The 22,050-nt window shown below is 42.1% G+C and overlaps 1 protein-coding gene across 5 annotated transcripts in view; it reads left to right on the forward strand.

Moving 5' to 3' along the window:
* LOC144604876 (plexin-B2-like) overlaps positions 1–22,050 on the forward strand; it is a 190,431-nt gene that overhangs the window by 153,040 nt on the left and 15,341 nt on the right. For all 5 annotated transcript variants that reach the window (XM_078419665.1, XM_078419660.1, XM_078419661.1 and 2 more), the window contains 8 exons: positions 546–737; positions 2,743–2,845; positions 7,462–7,662; positions 10,325–10,498; positions 12,912–13,048; positions 16,355–16,455; positions 16,999–17,216; positions 21,195–21,373. In XM_078419665.1, the coding sequence (XP_078275791.1) occupies positions 546–737; positions 2,743–2,845; positions 7,462–7,662; positions 10,325–10,498; positions 12,912–13,048; positions 16,355–16,455; positions 16,999–17,216; positions 21,195–21,373 (1,305 nt within the window). The remainder of the gene's footprint in view (positions 1–545; positions 738–2,742; positions 2,846–7,461; positions 7,663–10,324; positions 10,499–12,911; positions 13,049–16,354; positions 16,456–16,998; positions 17,217–21,194; positions 21,374–22,050) is intronic.

Consider the following 22,050-nt stretch of genomic DNA (forward strand, 5'->3'; position numbering starts at 1 on the left):
GATTCGATCCTGACTACGGGTGCTGTCTGTACGGAGTTTGTATGTTCTCCCCGTGACCTGCGTGGGTTTTCTCCGAGATCTTCGGTTTCCTCCCACACTCCAAAGATGTACAGATTTGTAGGTTAATTGGCTTGGTGTAATTGTACAATTGTCCCAAGTGGGTGTAGGATAGAGTTAATGTGCGGGAATCGCTGGTTGGCGTGGACCCGGTGGGGCAAAGGGCCTGTTTCTGTGCTGTATCTCTAAACTAAACTAAGCTAAATTGGACCTGTTTCCTTGTGACCTATTTCCTATGTTTCTTTTAACCATGTGAGTTACTTAAAATCTAATTTGAGATATCAACAGTTTCAACTTGTATTTGTTGGTAGAAGTTATTGAGAGCCATTTTGAGAGAAAATGGCTACATTAATATTGTGTGCCATTGAATTGATTTCAAGTTCTTAGTGTGTCCCTCTTCCACTTCCTCATTAAAATATGCTGCATTGAGTGTGTGAAGTATTGGCTAAAATTCTCCTGATGCATATTTTTGTTTTTGTTTTGAATAGGACAACATTTGATAAGAGCTTGATCTGCATCACAGGCATCTATAATATTACAACTTCTCAAGCCCATGCTACGAACGTCACAGTCTACGTACACTATGGGAACAAAGCCATAAAGGAAATTCAGAGTAATCATTTTTCCTATGTCCCCAACCCAATAATTATTGAAGTTCAGCCAAAGAAAAGCATATTTAGGTAAGTGTCTTCTCCATTCATCAATTCAAAACATTTTTTCATTTTTCCTGGCCTGTCCAATCTATTCCGGCACTTGGAACATTCCCATCATTCCCATTCTCCCAATTGTTTTTCCTGAATTAATTCCCTCACAGATGTCCACAAACTCTCCACAAATCCTTGTGCCGCCCACCTTCACCGGGGATAACTTGCAGCACATCTTTGGGAGGAAATGGGATCATGGACATTCTTTTGGGAAGTAGATGAGGAGAAATTTCTTTAGGCAGAGGGCGGTGAATCGATGGAATTCTTTGCCACAGAAGGCTGTGGAGGCCAAGTCAGTGGATATTTTGAAGGCAGGGATAGATAGATTTTTGATTGGTGTCAGAGGTTACGGGGAGAAGGCAGGAGAATGGGATTAGGAGGGAGAGATAGATCAGCCATGATTGAATAGCAGAGTAGACTTGTTGGGCTGAATGGCCTAATTCTGCTCCCATCATTTATGACCTTATATGGTGAATATCAGGTGGTAACTGGGAGAACATGCAAACACCACATGGACAGCAACCAAGGTCAGGACTGAAGCCAAGTCACTTGAGCTGTGCAACAGCAGCACTAACTGCTGTTGTCAGTGGCCTGACAGCAGGGCTGATGGTGCAGATGCTGGGAGTTAATGCTCTTCTCATGTATGGAGAGAACCTGGTAATTTCTGTACCGACCTTTTTATAATTATTCATAAAAATCTGAAATAGAATGAAAAACTGCATGGGAATTAAAATAGCTGGTTAATTCCTGCAGAACTGATTCAAGTATGGCGAGCCAAGTGGCTGCCTAGTCTGCTGTACAATTACAAGTTTCTAAACTGAAGAGACCAGAGCAAGTTAGGTTTTAGGTTATCACAACAGCATGATACCATTGAGTAGTTTGCTACACCATTTTGGCACATTGCTTTGAGTTTCAAGTTGCATACAAGTCAGACCAGAAAAAGATGATAGTTTACTATTGTTACTGTCTATTGATAAAGTAGGTAGGTTTTTTGCAATACAGTAGTTTCATGGTTATCATTGCTCATTAGTTTTTATTTTTTAGATTGTCTAATGCGATCTAAAGTTCAGCTGGCCCAACTTGCTCACACCCACCAACATGTGCCATCTACACTAGTTCCACCTGCCTGCATTTGGCCCATATCACTCTAAACCTGTCCTATCCATGGACCAGTCTAAATGTTTCTTGCGATAGTATCTGCCTCAACTACCTCTCTGGCAGCTCGTTCCATGCACCTACCACCCTATGTGTGTAAAGGTTACCCTTCAGGTTCCTATTATATCTTTCCCACCCAACCTTAAACCTATATCCTCTGGTTCTCAATTCCCCTACTTTGTGCAAGAGGCTCTGTGCATTGACCCGATCTATTCTTCTCCTGATTTTGTACACCTCTATAAGATCACCCCTCATCCTCCAGCACTCCAAGGAATAGAGTCATAGCCTGCTCAACCTCCCCTTATAACTGAGGTCTGCGAGTAAACTTCTCTGCACCCTTTCCAGCTTAACATCATCTTTCCTATTACAGATGTGACCTGAATTTTTGAACCTTTTATTGCCCTCACTCAAACGGTGAAAGGCCAAACCGAGTTAAACTTGGTTGATTAACTAATAATGGGGAATGTTAAACCATTACAATTTCTCAAGACAAAATCACTACATTCAGCAATAGGTCTACAATTTATTTATGCAGAAGTACTTGATTTCATTTTAGTCCTTAATATTTATCAATTGTTTTCCTTGAAGATGAATGAATCTCCTTTGCTATTGTTCACAATCAAAAAATATTGTCCATCTCTCCGTGAATCTATCTGTTTTTATTGAAATTGTTCTCGTTATTCTTTAAGATTAAATCCAGTCATGCCATTTTCACATTTTATGCTCTTATGTAAGTCTCTCGCATAAATATTCACTGCTTTTAAACTAAATATTAAGCAATATATGTAAGGTTGCATTTTTTAATATTATTTTTTTCTTCGTGTAGTGGGGGCCGAAATATCACAGTGTTTGGACAAGGATTTGATGCTGTACAAAAACGCATTATGAGAATAAAAGTGCAGGGACAAGGAGATTCTCTTGTCGATAAGGTATTGCTGTTTTCTTATTAATACAGGCATGTGGAGGCAGGAACAGGCTTTCAAAGAAAAAATGTCACGTTGTCAGGAGGAATTCATAGGAAGCCTCATTCTGGATTTAAAACTTCTACTTTGCACAAAGAATGAGCACAAAGAATGATGAAGTATTCCTACATTTACTCACATTATTTACTGTTGTTTAAATAGATGTTGCTTCTACGCATATACAAGTTTCATATAGATCCTGTAAACCACAGCCTTGTTTTTTTTTTTGCCACATGGTTAGTTGCAAAGGGCAGTATTAAAATTAAGCAGAAAACAAACTGGAGCAACTCCGCGGACCTGTGGAATGAAATGGACAGTCGATGTTGTGGGTCAAGCCACTTCATCTGCAGTCTCTTAGCATTCAATCTAAGATTGCCTCACTTTCTTGATTTCTTTGTTATGGGGATGATTATTTTTGTGTCATCCAGATTACATGGATAGATTTGATCTGGCAATACATTCTGTTTGGAAAAAAATGGACTTGTCTACGCGTTCAAGAAGTTTTAGGTGACATTACGATTAGTGCAATGTTAGACATCCGTATTCCTAAACAGACTCGGCCTGTGAAGAGAAAGGTGTTCAGTAATTGGTGCATATCGGAACACTGTGTAATAATCGTCCCAACCTTGTTTAGTTTAGAGATTCAGCTCGGGAACAGACTTTTTGGCCCACCAAGTCTGCACCGACCAGCAATCCCGCATATTAACTACACACACCAGGGACAATTTACATTTATAAGCAAGTCAATTAACCGACAACACTGTACATCTTTGGTGTGGGGGGGAAACCGAGGATCTCGGAGAAAACCCACGCAGGTCAAGGGGAGAACGTACAAACTCCGTACAGACAAGCACCTGTAGTCAGGATCGGACCTGGTGCTCTGACGCTGTAAGGCAGCAACTCTCCCGCTGCACCACCGTGCCACTCTCAGTACTTGCATTGTACACCTGAACAAATTACCATCAAGGAGCAATTTTTGTTATACCTTAGCAAATTAGATATAATTTAGCAGCAGATTTAAACCCTTTGCAAAGAAAATTAGTAAAGGGTGTGAGAGTGGGAGGTGTTCAAATGATAGTTGCATTGAAAACAGATGAATCATTTGAACGATCGTGTGCTGTGGAGCACTGAAGCAATGCAGAGAGGTGAAAAACCTGTGTGGGCTAGAGAAACAGTCATTCTGTATCCAAACAAAGTGCGGTTTATTTTCTGGTCCATTAAATATTTAGGACTTCAGAACCTGGAGAAATGGGTTTTGCATACTCTGAGCACATTGTGTTTATTTCTTTTTGAAATTGTAACTGAAGACTTACAACAGATTCACAATTTATCTGTTTTTTTCTTCATGGAGTGTTTATGGAGCACATTGCGTTTATTTCTTTTTGAAATTGTAACTGAAGACTTACAACAGATTCACTTGACCAATCCATCTAATAACCCACCTAAAAGCAGATTCAAGCAGATAATTGGAAACACTCCCCATTAGATTTCAAATGTTGTTCACCTTTTTTTAGCAAGAAACTGGTAGCCAGGGGATGAAAAGTTTGCTCAGACTTCTCCTATACCTTGTGCAACTTTCCTGCTTGGGCTGCACCTTAACAGTAAGGAGGGCCAGACAGGTAGCTAGCTGCATCTTGTTACAATGTTGCTTTTCAGAGCAATGTGGTGGTACATGAGGAAATTAACGTCTGAAGTGTCAGATCTGTCCTCATTTTCCTCTCTTTAGACTTTAAAGACTTTGGACTTTAGAGATACAGCACAAACCCAGCTCTTCTGCCCACCAAGTCCACTCCGACCAGCGATCACGCCGTATACTTGCACTATCTTACACATTAGGGACAATTTCCAATTTTACCAAAGCCAACTAACATACAAACCTGTATGATAGACACAGAAAGCTGGAGTAACTCACAGGCAGCATCTCTGGAGAGAAGGAATGTGTCACCCCCTCCTCCTCTCACCCCCTCCTCTCTCCCCCTCCTCTCTCCCCCTCCTCCTCTCCCCCTCCTCCTCTCCCCCGCCTCCTCTCCCCCTCCTCCTCTCTCCCCCACCCCTCCTCTTCCCCTCCTCCTCTCCCCCCCTCCTCTCTCCCCCTCCTCCTCTCTCCCCTCCTCCTCTCTCCCCTCCTCCTCTCTCCCCTCCTCCTCCCCCTTCCTCCTCTCCCCCTCCTCCTCTCCCCCACCCCTCCTCTCCCCCTACTCCTCTCTCCCCCTCCTCCTCTCTCCCCTCTCCTCCTCTCTGCCCCTCCTCCTCTCCTCCCTCCTCCTCTCTCCCCCTCTCTCCCCCCTCCCTCCCCTCCTCCTCTCCCTCCCCTCCTCCTCTCTCTCCCCTCCTCCTCTCTCTCCCCTCCTCCTCTCCCCCTCCTCTCTCTCTCCCCCTCCTCTCTCTCTCTCCCCCCTCTCCTCTCTCTCCACCCTTCTCCTCTCTCCACCCCTCCTCTCTCTCCACCCTCTCCTCTCATCCCCCCCTCTCCTCCCCCTCCACCCTCCTCCCTAGGTGATAGATTTAAACTTTAAAATGTGAATAACTTAAAAAAATATAACACCTATTTCAATGAAACCTTCCAATAAGACCACGGGACGACGGTAAGGAAATGGTGTTGGGTAGACTGATGGGACTGAAGGCTGATAAATACCCTGGGCCTGTTGGTATGCATCCCAGGGTACTTAAGGAGGTGGCTCTAGAAATTGTAGACGCATTGGTGATCATTTTCCAATGTTCTATAGATTCAGGATCAGTTCCTGTGGATTGGAGGGTAGCTAATGTTATCCCACTTTTTAAGAAAGGAGAGAGAGAGAAAATGGGAAAATATAGACCAGTTAATCTGACATCAGTGGTGGGGAAGATGCTGGAGTCAATTATAAAAGACGAAATTGCGGAGCATTTGGATAGCAGTAACAGGATTCGTTGTCACCGGGCCTAGCATCACCGGTCGCCGGGCCTCGTCGCCCACCAGACCTCGCCGCTCGCATTGCCTTTGCCGATCGCCGGGCCTAGCCTCACCTTGCCGCTCGCCGGGCCTAGCCTCGTCGCCCGCCAGGCCTCTCTGCTCACCGGGCCTCACCTCGCCGCTCGCCGGGCCTCGCCTAGCCCCGCTGCTCGCCTGGCCTGGTCTTGCCTCGCCACTCCCCTGGCCTTGCCTTGCCTCGCCGCTCGCCGGGCTTCACCTCGCCGCACATTCGATCCTCGCCTCGCCGCCCCCCCGCCCGGGCCTCGCCTCACCGCCTCACCACGCCGCCCCCCCGCCTGGGCCTCGCCTCGCCGCCCGCCCGGGCCTCGCCTCGCCTTGCCTCGCCACTCCCCGGGCCTTGCCTTGCCTCGCCACTCGCCGGGCCTCACTTCGCCGCACACTCGAGCCTCGCCTCGCCGCACACTCGAGCCTCGCCTCGCCGCCCCCCCGCCCGGGCCTCGCCTTGCCGCCCCCCCCCCTGGGCCTCGCCTCACCCCCCCCCCCCCCGCCCGGGCCTCGCCTCGCCGCCCCCCCCCCCGCCCGGACATCAAAATTCTGATTTTTTAAATCAAATGTTGGGAGGTCTGTTCATGGAAGGTCTGCAACCACACCTCTCCATGTTGGAATAATGTAAGATGCAGAAAGAGATTCCCGAAGCTGTTTATCGAAAGCACAAGGTGTGGAGCTGAGTCACATCCTCTGTACAGGAGAAGATCTCTGGATATGGGAGGATTTCAGGGACATCAAGAAGGATGCCGGGATTGACCAATTACTTCTGAATGGGTGGTGCCCTGTAATGCTCAACTCTTGAAGTTATTCAAATGTCACATCAACGTTGAGATATGCTCCTCTGGAAAGTCGGTCAAATACATGTTCAAGTACACCTTGAAGGGGAGTGATCAAACAGTTTTTTTGGAGTTAACAGGGATGATGAAATTGCACAGTACTTTATTGGCAGATACATTGGCCCATTGGAAGCAGTAGGATCAATCCTTGGATTTCCAACTCATGAGAGATGCCCCACTGTCATTCAACTCCAGTACATCTACCACAAGAACAATGAGGACAAAAATCACGATTATCATTGAGATGATTTTTAAAAAAAAGCCATTTATTTTAAAGAAAGAAAGCGCCATTTTCCCACGTCACAATGGCAACCCAATGAGTTGTGGGCCCAACGGGTCCACTTGGTCTAGTGTGTCCATAAATTTCTGGTACCTTATTGGATAAGCAGCATGAATTACATCTGATTCTGTCTCCACTGGTCAGGAGGGTACTAAGGGATGTTGCTTTCAAATATAACTGAAAATGTTAAATATTTATAGATTGATTGATTTAAGGCAGTCAGTCTGACACTCCAGTGCAGAATTGGAACTGATGGACTGCTTGTATCTGTGGAAAAATGGGCAAAGGTCAAAACATCAATAGTGTTTGATTCAGCTGAACCTGGTGTGTTTATTTGATATTGTCACAGTATTGCTGAGCTTTGCTTCTGTGTCAAAATGAAAAAATATAAATATACTCTGCTAATTAATTGGAAGGTATTTTATTTTGCTTTGCTACCATATGTATTGTCAAATACCCTATGCAACGGATAGTGTTTGGAAGGAAAATATAACTTTTTCTCTTGCAGAATGAAACAGAAGCTTTGAATAATTCCAACAACACGATGCTCATCTTCCCCTCACCTCCTGCAAACCAGATGAAAGTACTTATCTTCATCATATTAGACAATTTTAGTAAAAACATAGAGTTTCATTATGTTGAAGATCCTCACTTTAATCCTTTTCCAAGTGGCATTCTTGTTCTCAAACAGGCGTCAATCATTGTGGCGGTGAGTGGTTGAGCTCTAATGTGTTCTTGATCTGCTTTCGCTGTTTTTGCGTTACAAAGGAATCTTTCTTCTTATGTATTGTGTTTTGCACTACTTCATACTCCCAGTTTACTGATAAAGATTTTCCAGAAATTTCTGAGAGTTTTCAATTGAATTTTACCAAAGTTGGTCCTCCAATATGGAGGTCAAATATCCACATAATTTCCTGGCATTCCAATCAACCTGTTAAAATGGGTGCCTAAAGCTGACTGCTGTTTCAGAAAAAATCATTTAAAGAATCATATAGTACGAGATTGTCAATATGTTAAGGGAGTATCAGGTGAGGGCATCTCCCCGGCAATGTTTGCACCGAAGTGCCAACTCAAACATTAGGTCAGCAGACAACCAAATCGATAACATCACAATGTCTTGTGTAAATGAGACCAACATGCATTCTAGTGCTTACACTGTTAATTGCAGCAGTGGTCAGTTCCATCGCATCTTCAAGTTCTTTCTTGTCTGTCGTAGCTTGTTACAGTATGAGGCAGCCCACAAGTTGCAGGTACAGCCACTTTTCATCATTTCGTTACTTGCCCCTTCTTTATTTTCACCGTATTCATATCCGTATTTGAAATACTATATGACCCTAGTCCTTGCATGAAATAGATTGATGTCTTGCTTTTATTGTTCCGGACATTTTTGTTACCTGAACAATCTTTCCAAAGCTTGAAATTTATACCTACAGCTGCTCCTTAGTCATTGCCAGTAATTTGATTCACTTACACAGGGTGATGGAAGGATTCACGTCCAGACATTCCTTAATTTGAGCCTGAAATTTGTGTGTGGTACAAAATTGCAATCTGACTACAAAACTGGGTAGGATCAGCACACTGAAAGGCGGTCGGGACTGATAATCTGCTCAGCCAACGGGTATCTGAAAGCCATTCTAAAAAATCAGCCGCACTATTTCTGATATCTTTGTTTAATTATAACCATTTCATTTTCTAATTCAGCTTATCCTGCCATATTGTTCAGTTGCATTTTTAGTAAAAACATAGAGTTTCATTATGTTGATCCAACAAAATCCAACAAAATGAATAATTGGGGTGAGGGTATTGAGCTTTGATTTGTCTTAACGCTGTGGTACAACATTGACATCGTGCTGTTTTAGAAAAATTGGCTGTCATATGGATGGAATATTACTGCAAGTTTGCCCATTTTGTTAAAGACAATTGATTTTTATTGAGGAAAGGCAATGTTTTCTGGCTGATATTCATGATGCAGCCAGCAGCACCAAAGCTGAATCATTGGTCATTTTCTTCATTATTGTTTATGAGACCTCTCTCTGCAAGTTATTGCCATGGCAGCATACACAAGAGGTTTTCAAAATCAGTTCATTGACAGTGAGACACTGACAGGAACTTTCATGTCTGTAAGAATTTTGATTTAAATGTAGGCGTTCTATTCTTTTACCCACCGAGTTTCGTAGTTGAATGTCTCCTGCTATTCATTGCAAGCAGCCATTCCCCTTTTCTAGTGCACGTAATCTAATTTGTTTATTGATGTAATTTGAAGAGATACAGGGTCATAGAGCACAGAAATTGGCCCTTCAGCCACCATTTTCACACAGACTATCAAGCATCCATTTGCACAAATCCTATGGTGGTCTTGCTATTTTTCTCTACATATTCCTGTCTAAGCCTCCCAGCTGATTACAACATTCATTAACACATTGGGAACAATTCAAGAGTGGTCAATTAATCTACTAATCATCACCCCCCCCCCCCCAATGTCTGGCATGTAGTAAGTAACCAAGAAACACCCAGGGGGAACCCTCATGGTTGCAAGTAAAACATGCAAACTACACAGAACTGGAGGTCAAGATTGCACTCAGGTTGCTGGAGCTGTGAGGCAGCAACTTCATTAGTTGTGTCTCAGCGCTTTGCATCAAAAAATCATTTATTTACAGGATGCATTACTTGTAACTAGGAATGCAGAACTTTATTTGGTCTTTTTCACGCTCAAAAATCAATCCAATTGACAGCCAGACTTGTGGCTGAAGGGGAAACCCACCATCAGGAAGCACTTTGAAAGAGCTCCAATAATCAGAATGAACAAGGGGGGTAGATTACACAATGAGCAGGATGCAAACCAATAGCTTCCTCCTCGTAACCCATAAGGGAGTGTTGGATACTTGTAGAGCTGGTAGCTCCTGCCCAGTTTCCTGACCCCTGGGAAACCTGCACAGTGGCAATAAATTTCAACTACATTGTTAAACACAGAGTACTGAAGTAACTCAGCGGGTCAGGCACCATCTCTGGAGGACATTGACAGGTGATGTTTTGAGTCGGGCTCCTTTTTCAGACCTGCTGGTCCTTGTGCCTACATTCAATTACATTGTGGTGGTCTGATGTAAATGTGTTAATGAAACACCCTGCCCTCATGGCATCATAAGAAAGACAAAGTATGTGTGTGCAGTTAGGACAAAGCTGGGACTTTGTTTTGCATATTTAATCCATCTTGACTCATCCCCACATATTGTGGGAGAATTTCCAGTGAGGCCAATGTTCTGCACAAAGGCTGTAAAATGAAAGTGGAAAATTTCTGTTCATGGCTCAAGAACAGCTTGCATAAATTTCGCTTCTTGTCCCTCAACAATTTTTTCTATTGCTTAATGTTTTAGGGAACTCGTCTCAATGATGCAATGACAGCAGAAGAGGTGAAAGCCTACATTGGAGTGGAAGAATGTAAAGTTACAACTCTTTCTGTGAAAGATTTTGTGTGCACTCCCCCAGATAAACAACCACCACCAAAGAGGGTGAAAAGGGACACGAATTATGATCTTCCAGAATTTGTTGTATGTATTTTCACTTCTTATAATAATTCATTTCAAGTTAAGGTTAATAAATTGTAACAGGCCTAAAAAGTCCATGATTTATCTTCTATCACTGTACCAACAGTGGAATTGGTATTCCAAATGTTTGTCTGGTGATTCAGGTTAGACTAGTACATGCTCCTGGAATTGGTGTAGGTTCGCAGGATTTAATGCTGACCAACTATGATTGTACTTGTACCTGGATGGAAACAGCATCTCAAACATTTGATTGCTGCCTTCAACAGGCAGGCCAGTTTCTATGTGTCCTTGAAAATATAATTTGTTATGATTGGATAAAATGGAATGAACTTCGCAATCACGTCAAGTCAAGTCAATTTTATTTGTATAGCACATTTAAAAACAACCCACGTTGACCAAAGTGCTGTACATCAGTTCAGGTACTAAGAAACGAACATACAATGGCACACAAACATAACAGCACATACATAAACAGTACACAGCGCCCCCTCAGAGGGCCTCAAACGCTAGGGAGTAGAAATAGATTTTGAGCCTGGACTTAAAGGAGTCGAAGGAGGGGGCAGTTTTGATGGGGAGAGGGATGCTGTTCCACAACCGCAAAAGCGCTGTCACCCCTGAGCTTAAGCCTAGACCGCGGGATAGTGAGTAGCCCTAAATCGGCCGACCTGAGGGACCTGGAGATAGAGTGGAGGGTTAGAAGATTTTTGATATAGGGGGGGGCAAGCCCGTTTAGGGCTTTGTATGTGAATAGGAGGAGCTTGAAGTTGATTCTGTACCGTACTGGGAGCCAGTGGAAAGAGGCCAGAATTGGGGTGATGTGGTCCCTTTTACGGGTCCCCGTCAGGAGTCTCGCTGCGGCGTTTTGGACCAATTGTAGGCGGGACAGGGATGATTGGCTGATCCCAGTGTGTAGGGAGTTGCAGTAGTCTAGGCGGGAGGAAATGAATGCATGAATGATTTTTTCAATGTCGACAAATTGGAGGAATGGTTTGATTTTAGCTATGGTACGAAGCTGGAAGAAGCTGGCTTTTACCACAGCGTTGACTTGCTTGTCAAACTTTAATGCAGTCAAATATCACGCCCAGGTTTTTGACATGCAGTTTGACCAGGGAGGATAGGCTTCCAAGGCTGCCTGTTATCGTTTTGATGGAGTCGGGGGGGGGGGGGGGGGGACGAATAGGATGACCTCAGACTTGCTCTCGTTTAGTTGAAGGAAGTTCTGTGCCATCCAACATTTTATGTCCTCAAGGCAGTGCATGAGGCTGATTAAAATTTGACCGGTTGTTGGGTTTCAGGGGGAGATAAAGCTGTGTGTCATCCGCATAGCAGTGGAAAGAAATGCCGTGCCTCTGAATGATTTGGCCGAGGGGGAGATGTATAGAGAGAAGAGAATGGGGCCTAGGATGGAGCCTTGTGAGGCTAGCTGGGGAAGAGGAAAAATTGCCTATGTTGTTGGAGAAACTCCTATTTTTGAGGTAGGAAACGAACTAGCTCAGGGCAGTGCCATCAACGCCAACCCCGTACCGGAGACGGTCAATAAGCAATGCTATACACCTGCTTTTTGTAGATAGAGTATACAAGCAACACCAATTAAAAAAATACCATTCCAACATAATTGATAGTTTTAAAGAATGAGTAGAAAAGGTTCAAGAGGTTTGGAGAGTGACTGGAGAAATACAAATCTGGTTGTTGTGACAAGAATCAGCGACTCAAGAATGCTGCTTCGAATGGAGGAGCGATTGGCTGGAGACGTACTCCATGCAAAAAGTTGTGGGTGAATAGAACTGGAAATGAGAGAGGTGGAAAAGTTACAGGAAAAGTGGATACATTTGAAATAGAAGAAGATTGTCAGCAGGCGCACAATGGATGAAGAGGAGTAAGTCAATGGAGCATCAATGGGCAAACACTCCAAAAGCCGCAGTAAGCCTCGCACAGAAGGAAGTGGTTGTTAGAGTCCATAACACTCGGCGGCAGCATATCACTGAGATCATCAAGGCAGTGTACTACTTCAGCAAAGATTGATGGGCAATAGATTCTGGTCTTGCCTGCAAAGCTCAGATCCTGAAAAACAAATGAATGAATAAAAATATTTATATTTTTCTATTGGCAAGGCTGCAGGATTGTGCCTATTTGAATGTCATTTATTTATTTTATTGAATTCCGGGTTGCTGCTGTCAACAGAGTCCTTTCCCCCTGTGTGTTTGTTTCGGGTTTGTGGCCATGTAACTGAATTCTCAGAATCTAGCTCTCAACTATTTTTCTTTCTTTTCTTCTTTTATTTTGCATTTGTTGAATTAAGAATTGAAGCAATTTTAGTGCCATTCCAGTTCTCTGAATTAAATTATAAGGTATTTTACTTTATGAAATGTGCGAAGTGCAATAAAATGAATACTGGAAACTGTCTTTTTCTCATTAGGTTAAAATGGGATACCGTGAATACATGCTGGGAAAAGTAAAATATGACACCCCGACAAAGCTGCATCTAGACTTAATTTTGCCACTTGTACTGATCCCAATGTTGTTGATTATCGGCGTCGCTGTTTACTGCTACAGGTACAGCAAACATATTGTTTTATTTAAGTACATCAATAGGTTTGCCCCGAGGTTTGATCATTATCAGTGAGCTTTATTCACAAAATGCTGGAGTAACTCAGCAGGTCAGGCAGCAACTCAGGAGAGAAGGAATGGGTGACATTTCAGGTCGAGACCCTTCTTCAGACATGCTGAGTTATTCCAGCATTTTGAGAAAAAATACCTTCGATTTGTACCAGCATCTGCAGTTGTTTTCCTACATTATCAGTGAGCTGATATCAGGTCTCATTCAATGCCATGGAGCAATAAGGGAGAAGCAGTGCGGAATGGAATCGAGTATCTAAAACATTAGTTTTCTAATAGTTTACAAACTAATGTTGTTTGTAGTTTCAAACAATGGAAATGAAAAAAAATACTGCAAATGGTGGAAATTTGGAAAAAAATTGAAAATATCAGAATGGTTCAGAGTCGGGCAGAATCTATGGAGAGAAAAATATTGTTGAAACTGGAAAAATATAGTTTTAAAGGACATATGGAATCAGAATAAAAGGGATGAGGAGAGTTTAGGCTTGCGGTGCTTAAGTGCAAGATAGGATAAGTGAAATATCAACATATGATGTTGCAAAACATGTGTATATAAAGTAGTTTAGAGGATTTGTAAATGACAATGGCAGAATTATTACAATAGTTGGTAAATAGGAATGGTGGATTTTGTGTCTGAAATTGCTGAATTCTAGTTTTGGAACGTACAGTGCCCTCTATAATGTTTGGGACAAAGACCTCATTTATTTATTTGCCTCTGTACTCCACAATTTGTGATTTGTAATAGAAAAAATCACGTGTGGTTAAAGTGCACATTGTCAGATTTTAATAAAGGCCATTTTTATACATTTTGGTTTCACCATGTAGAAATTACAGCAGTGTTTATACATATTCCCCCCATTTCAGGCCACCATAATGTTTGGGACACAGCAATGTCATGTAAATGAAAGTAGCCATGTTTAGTATTTGTTGCATATCATTTGCATGCAATGACTGCTTGATGCTCTGCCATGCCTGTATTGCAGCCATTTTTAGCGTATGCTTGTTTTGGGGGCTAGTGCCCTTCAGTTTTCTCTTCAGCATATAAAAGTCATGCTCAATTCGATTGGGTGACTGACTTGGCCACTCAAGAATTGACCATGTTTTAGCTTTGAAAAACTCCTTTGTTGCTTTAGCAATATGTTTGGGATCATTGTCTTGCTGTGGAATGAACCGCCGGCCAATGAGTTTTGAGGCATTTGTTTCAATTTGAGCAGATAGCATGTGTCCATACACTTCAGAATTCATTATGCAACTACCATCAGCAGTTGTCTCATCAATGAAGATAAGTGAACCAGTACCTTCAGCAGCCACACATGCTCAGGCCATAACACCCCCACCACCATGTTTCACAGATGAGGTAGTATGCTTTGGATCTTGTGCAGTTCCTTCTTTCCTCCTTACTTTGCTCTTGCCATCACTCTGATATAAGTTAATCTTCGTCTCATCTGTCCACAAGAACTTTTTCCAGAACTGCGGTTGCTCTTTTAAGTACTTCTTGGTAAACTGTAACCTGGCCATCCTATTTTTGCAGCTAACCAGTTGTTTGCATCTTGCAATGTAGCCTCTGTATTTCTGTTCATGTTAATCTTCTGCGGTCAGTGGTCATTGACAAATCCACACTTGACTCCTGAAGAGTGTTTCTGATCTGTCGGACAGGTGTTTGGGGATTTTTCTTTATTATAGAGAGAATTCTTCTGTCATCAGCTGTGGAGGTCTTCCTTGGCCTGCCAGTCCCTTTGCGATTAGTAAGCTCACCAGTGCTCTCTTTCTTCTTAATGATGTTCCAAACAGTTGATTTTGGTAAGCCTAAGGTTTGGCTGATGTCTCTATAACAGTTTTATTCTTGATTCTCAGTCTCATAATGGTTTCTTTGACATTCATTGACACAACTTTGGTCCTCATGTTGATAAACAGCAATAAAAGTTTCCAAAGGTGATGGAAAGACTAGGTGCTGAGAGCTCTCTTCTACCTGCCTTAAGGAGGCAATTAAACACACCTGAGCAATCACAAACACCTATGAAGCCATGTGTCCCAAACATTATGGTGCCCTGAAATGGGGGGACTATGTATAAACACTGCTGTAATTTCTACATGTTGAAACCAAAATGTATAAAAACGGCCTTTATTAAATCTGACAATGTGCACTTTAACCACATGTGATTTTTTTTTCTATTACAAATCTCAAATTGTGGAGTACAGAGGCAAATAAATAACTTGTGGGTCATTGTCCCAAACATTATGGAGGGCACTGTATCATGCTGTTGTTCAGCCTTGTGTTGGAACAGTACAAAAAGATGACAAGTGAGAGAGTGGAAAATACCATTTTCTGCTTTGTGATATAAATTCTATTTCCCCAGTGTTTCTAAAACAAATACTTGTAAAGATGTGTTCATGTTCACCCGATGTTTACTTTCCGTGTATCCATCACCATTCATGTCACATCAGCCTTCTTATCCTCCGCTCACCTGCCAAGTGTGTTTTTGTATTTGTATCTTCACACTGTTCCCTGGAGAATGGAGTGAAGTAGTGGAAGGATTTGCAGGTGGATGAAATGGTGACAGGCTGCAACTTGTACACTCCTCCGTATCGCAACTATCTTTCTACCAGTCAGTTATGGTTGTAGTGCAAAGTCCTTTGGAACTGTGCTGTTCATAGAATGTACAGGGAAAAGTGACATTGACTCTACCCAAACATTCCACTAAATGTCAACCCATCTCCAGGCACCCCCACCTCCCTCCCACAATACCGTTAGGGCGGTCTGGATGAAAGTTTGAAGCCTGTACCTTCTGGTTCACTGATGGGAATGTTGTCAACATGTTAAAAATTCACCAGCTGTGAACAAACAATAAAAAAAAAGTAAATGCTATTGGCATTATTATGACATTATGATGTTAGCAGACATCATAAATCCCTGGCAGCAGTCTGAGGATTGTGCTGTTGATACTCATACCCTAACTAAACCTAGTTTGATCAGAATCTATGGTTGAATTACTTTCAGCTTGATGACCAAGTGCTACTCTTAGAAATACGACTCTAATATTTATGCATCTGATATCGAATCTGACTGAAGATGAGCTGCCTCGTAGTTTTTAATTTGAAAACAAGTTGGTAACATAAAATAGATCAGTCGCAAAATAAAAGCATTTTGTTCAGAGAACAATATTCTATTAAAGTAAATAATATCAAATTTAAACAAGGAATATGTTATTAGGTTTAAGTAAAGTGTGGTTCTTGATGTTTTAGGCGTAAGAGCCAACAAGCGGAACGAGAGTACAAGAAGATTCAACTGCAACTGGAGAGCCTTGAGGAAAGTGTGAGAGATCGATGCAAGAAAGAATTCACTGGTAAAAATTGCTCTGGCTCCAGATGATCATATAAACTCATATAATGCTGTATCATATAAGCAGTTAGAGATAACTTCAGTCTTCCCATCCTTGGCTCATTTGCCAAGTTTGTTTTCTTTTGTATCTTCACAATCTTCCCTTGGAGAATAGAGTGAAGTAGTGGAAGGAATAACAGGTGGATCAACAGGTTGTGACATGAATGCTCCTCCTTTGCTGGCAAACATCGTTGAACCAGCCAATGATGATTATAGTGGGAGGGCCATAATGTAATCTTTGTGGCTTAAACCTGTAAACTCTAGATAGTATCATTCTAGTCTTCTCCAATAATGCAAATGACCTCAAGTTCTGTAAATTCACAAACAGTACAATGAAAAGATTCCTCGTGCATCATTGCTAACTGTTTTTGTAACAAAATATGCATCAATGTTATCTGTAGAGATATTGAGATTCAAGTGCCAGCTTACTTAAGAATTTACTTGCATTAACCTACTAAAGCTGTAGCTCTTTCTTTCCTTTGAAAACAAATTCCTCTTTTTTTCCCAGATCTAGTGACTGAAATGGAAGATCATTCAAGTGATGTAAACGATGTTGGCATTCCCTTTTTGGATTATAAGACCTACACCGATCGCGTCTTCTTCTTGCCATCAAAGGATGGAGAAAACGATGTGATGATAACTGGTAAACTGGACATCCCACCGGCAAGGAGACAGGCTCTCAATCAATTTTCAAATTTGCTAAACAGCAAATCTTTTTTGATTCATGTAAGTTTAACTTGAACAAGAGTCCATTCATTTTGTGATTCAAAAGAACTGGCTTTCAGTCACCAAGTCTGCCTTTATACATGTGTTGTTCTTCAAAAGAGCAAAATTATTGCATTTCAATTGTATAATTGATGAATCACACTCCAGGTGAGCTGCTCGGTGCATGGTCAGAGTGATTGTTCTTAAGTAAATTTAATTTTGGCCACTGGTTAAAGGGCAGCCAACTTGGCTTCTTTCCAACAAACAGTTTGGGTTTTGCACAATATCTATCAACCATTTTCATTTTCAAAATCAGGCCACTGGTTTTTTGGCAGTTAATTGGGCACCAACATTAAATTTTAATGAGCAGCTATACGACCAATTCTGACAGGGCCTTGTATGTCAACAAACTGTTGAACAGCTGAACATTTGGGGAGCCCTGCTGCAGCATGTTGGCTCTGGGCTGGTACTGTATCAGGCAACCTAGGTAGTAGGGGGTCTTTCTGGGTTCTGGCATCTTAGTAACCTTTTGGTGCTTCTTTTACAATGCTAACTTGGTTGGAGATCAGAATTTTGGGAGGTCCTGTGACACGTTAAAAGGGCTTAGTCTTACCAGCAACTTTTGTAAAATAGGACAAAAGTAATTTCTTGTATCAAGGAGTCTTAGAATAAGGCCTTAACTCCTTCTACCAAGGGACCCATTAAAATGTACTGTTCCATCTGGAAGCACAAACCCACACAGACTTACTTATTACCTCAATAAGTGAGGCATAGAATCTCTTTCATTTCAAGCTTTTTGGTTAGATTTTCCTCGGGTCAGTGGGAGGGAGTTCTCCCTTCATTCTGCTAATAATCCTCCATGAAGCGTAGAGCGTTTTGGATGCTACGAGGTTCAGACTGCTCAAGACTGTGATTAAGTTTCTGGACGTTAAAGCGAATGGAGGGATGTGGGAATTGGGTTAAAAGTGTTGAGGTACAAAATGATCTAGATATTTAATGGTGGAGTGTGCTTAAGGAATCATGTGACCTGCTGCTTCCATTTTTTTTTCAAAGTAATACACCATGCGGGAAAAAAAACTGTACGTAGCCAGGAGTAAATAGGAGATGTTCTCCTGGTTTCAGCTCCGAGTGCTGAGTTCCCAGGTGTAATGGAGAACAAGTTGGATGGAGATCATGGTCACATAGTCTCCATGCATTTTTCATTACAGTAAAAGTCCTGCTGCTTCCTATGTAGACACAAACATGAGGCCATTAGCACGACTTCATCTTATTCTTTTGTCTGGACAACAGGTGCACAACTATTAGGTACGATGACCAGGATAAATTGCCTTTGTTCCCAGCCCTGCACACATTGAATTATCTGAAAGGGATAGGCAGGAATACAATCATAGATTTAAACACAAACCTCCACAGACCTTCAAATCTGGAGGTTTTGGTTACCTGTGGCCAATTTTGTGCATTTTTCTCCCAGCCGGTGAACTGATTTAAAACCACAGAATGTTTGCTTTTGCGATGATGATTTCATTCCTAAAAGTAACAGAGTTGATTGGATAATAAGTTAGAGGGTGAGGATAATTTTGCTGCTTTTAATCAGTCATGAAAATATTGAAAATCTATCATAGAATAGCAGTGTGGAAACTAAAGATCACGCTTATAATAATAATATAGATGTTCAACTTTAAAGAATCCCCTAAACAAAAGATAAGAGCTTTTTAAAAAAACAAACAAATATTTTGTAACATTATTTAGTTATTGTTTTGCTTTCATTGCATTATAATTTAAGTGTTTGGTTTATTGGAATTCGAGCAGTTGTCCAAAGAAGCAGTAAATTGTGCACTGTTGTGAGAGTTGCAATTGCTTTGATTCCATTATTGTGCATTTTGTATATCCACACTCAATACTTACACACAGTTAAAAATAGAATTGAAGCATCACCAGTGTCATAGAGTCCTAGAGTGATACAGTGTGGAAATAGGCCCTTTGGCCCAACTCGCCCACACCGGCCAACAATGTCCCAGCTACACTAGACCCACTTGCCTGCACTTGACCAATATCCCTCCAAACCTGTCCTATCCATGTACCTGTCTAACTGTTTCTTAAATGATGGGATAGTCCCAGCCTCAACTACGTCCCCTGGCAGCTTGTTGCATACATCCACCACCCTTTGTGTGGAAAAATTACCTCTCACATTCCTATTAAATCTTTTCCCCTTCACCTTGAACCTATGTCCTCTGGTCCTCGATTTCCCCTAGTCTGGGTAAAAGACTGTGCATCTACCCGATCTATTCCTCTCATGATCTTATACACCTCTATAAGATCACCCCTTAACCTCCTGTGCTCCATGGAATAGAGACCCAGCCTACTCAACCTCTCCCTATAACTCACACCCTCTAGTCCTGGCAACATCCTCGTAAATCTTTTCTGAACCCTTTCGAGCTTGACAATATCTTTCCTACGACATGGTACAGATCACAGAACTGATCACAATATTCTAAATGTGGTCTCAACAACGTCTCATACATGACCTCCCAACTTCTATACTCAATACTCTGACTGATGAAAGCCAAAGTTCCAAAAGCCTTTTTGACCACCTTATCTACCTGAAACTCGACCTTCAAGGAACCATGCACCTGTACTCCTAGATCCCTCTGCTCTACAACACTACTACCGAGAGGCCTACCATTTACTGTATAGGTCCTGCCCTTGTTCGACATCCCAATATGCAACACCTCACACTTCTCTGTATTAAATTCCATCAACTATTCCTCTGCCCAACTGGCCAATCGATCCAGATCCTGCTGCAATCTTTCACAACCATCTTCACTATCTGCTTCCTTGCTCGTTTTCCCGTAAGTACGAAAGGCCTATTCTTCCATACATTTGCTCCAGGACTTGCTAAAGACTGGCAAAATCTGTAACCTGTCACATTGGAGAAACCTGAATCTAATCGAGGTATATTTAGGTTTATTTTTAGTTTAGAGATACAGCGCAGAAACAGGCCCTTCGGCCCACCAAGTCCACACCGACCAACGATTCCCACACACTAACACTATCCTACGCACACTAGGGACAATTTTATTACACATACACCAAGCAATTAACCTACACACGTGTACATCTTTGGAGTGTGTGAGGAAATCAAAGATTTTGGAACAAACCCACGAGGTCATGGGGAGAATGTACAAACTCTGTACAGACAGCACCCGTAGTCGGGATCGAACCTGGGACTCCAGTTCTGCAAGTGCTGTAATGAGGAAATATGAGGTAAGATTGAAAAGACTAGGCTTGTATTCACTGGAGTTTAGAAGGATGAGAGGGGATCTTATAGAGACATATAAAATTATAAAAGGACTGGACAAGCTAGATGCAGGAAAAATGTTCCCAATGTTGGGGGAGTCCAGAACCAGGGGCCATAGTCTTAGAATAAAGGGGAGGCCATATCCCTTAATTCCACTAGCCCCTAGAGCTCTATATTACTCTCTCTTAAATTCATCCAGTGATTTGACCTCCACTGCCCTCTGTGGCAGAGAATTCCACAAATTCACAACTCTCTGGGTGAAAAAGTTCCTTCTCACCTCAGTCCAGAACCAGGGGCCACAGTCTTAGAATAAGGGAGAGGCCATTTAGAACTGAGGTGAGAAGGAACTTTTTCACCAAGAGAGAGTTGTGAATTTGTGCAATTCTCTGCCACAGAGGGCAGTGGAGGCCAAATCACTGGATGTATTTAAGAGAGAGTTAGATAGAGCTCTAGGGGCTAGTGGAATCAAGGGATATGGGGAGTAGTTGGGTACTGGTTACTGATTGTGGATGATCTGCCATGTTCACAATGAATGGCGGTGCTGGCTCAAAGGGCCGAATGGCCTCTTCCTGCACCTATTTTCTATGTTTCTATTTTTCTAAGGCTGCAACTCTACCGCTGAGCCGTTCATTTGCACCTTTCATTTTTAATTTAATAACACAATAGTACTCTGAAACCCTTGCATCTCTTTTTCTTTATAGTTTGTTCGCACGCTTGAGAGCCAGAAAGATTTCTCTGCAAGACAGAAAGTTTATTTTGCATCTTTGCTAACTATTGCTTTGCATGGAAAGCTTGAATACTACACTGATATCATGAGGACACTACTCCTGGAGCTCATGGAACAATATGTTGCTAAAAACCCAAAGCTCATGCTTCGAAGGTATGTGAGCGAGTGCCGCCGTTTCACCTCAATACACTTATTGTTAAACGTTATCTGAACTGTCAGGATTAAAGAACCTGTCTTTGTAATTTAAGGCAGGACCTGTCATGGCCTATACACCTTCCTGGAGCTTAATAGCTAAACGATTGCAGTACTCGGGGATTGGGGCCAGAGCATGGCTCTGCACAGCTGAAACATCACTTTCTCCCTGTTGAGTTATTGGTGTTTTCATAAAGCCCAACATTTTGTTTGCTTAGTTAATTGCTTCTGGAACCCCTGCACTGGTTTTCAGTAATTATCTGTTTCAATTCCTTTGACATCTTGTGGCCAGAGCACATTGTAGAGAATGGACTCTCAACCTTTTCAAACTGGTTTGTTTCTTCATTTACAAGATTGGTGTTCCCATTGCATTGTGCCAACATTTCAATCTCGTCACATTTTCTGCCTTTTACCTTTGATAAAGTTATTTACTATTCGCGTCTTCCTTTTCTTCAATTTAATGTTTCCTGATTTTTCTTTTAAGGCAGTTACTGGTCTTTAACTGACACAAGAAACTGCAGAAGGTGGAATCTTGAATAAAACACGAAGTGCTGGAGGAACTCAATGGATCAAGGTCATAAGTGATAGGAGCAGAATTAGGCTATTCGGTCCATCGACTGCTCCACCATTCAATCATG

Source organism: Rhinoraja longicauda, chromosome 23 (genome assembly GCF_053455715.1).
Source record: "Rhinoraja longicauda isolate Sanriku21f chromosome 23, sRhiLon1.1, whole genome shotgun sequence".
NCBI lineage: Eukaryota > Metazoa > Chordata > Chondrichthyes > Rajiformes > Arhynchobatidae > Rhinoraja > Rhinoraja longicauda.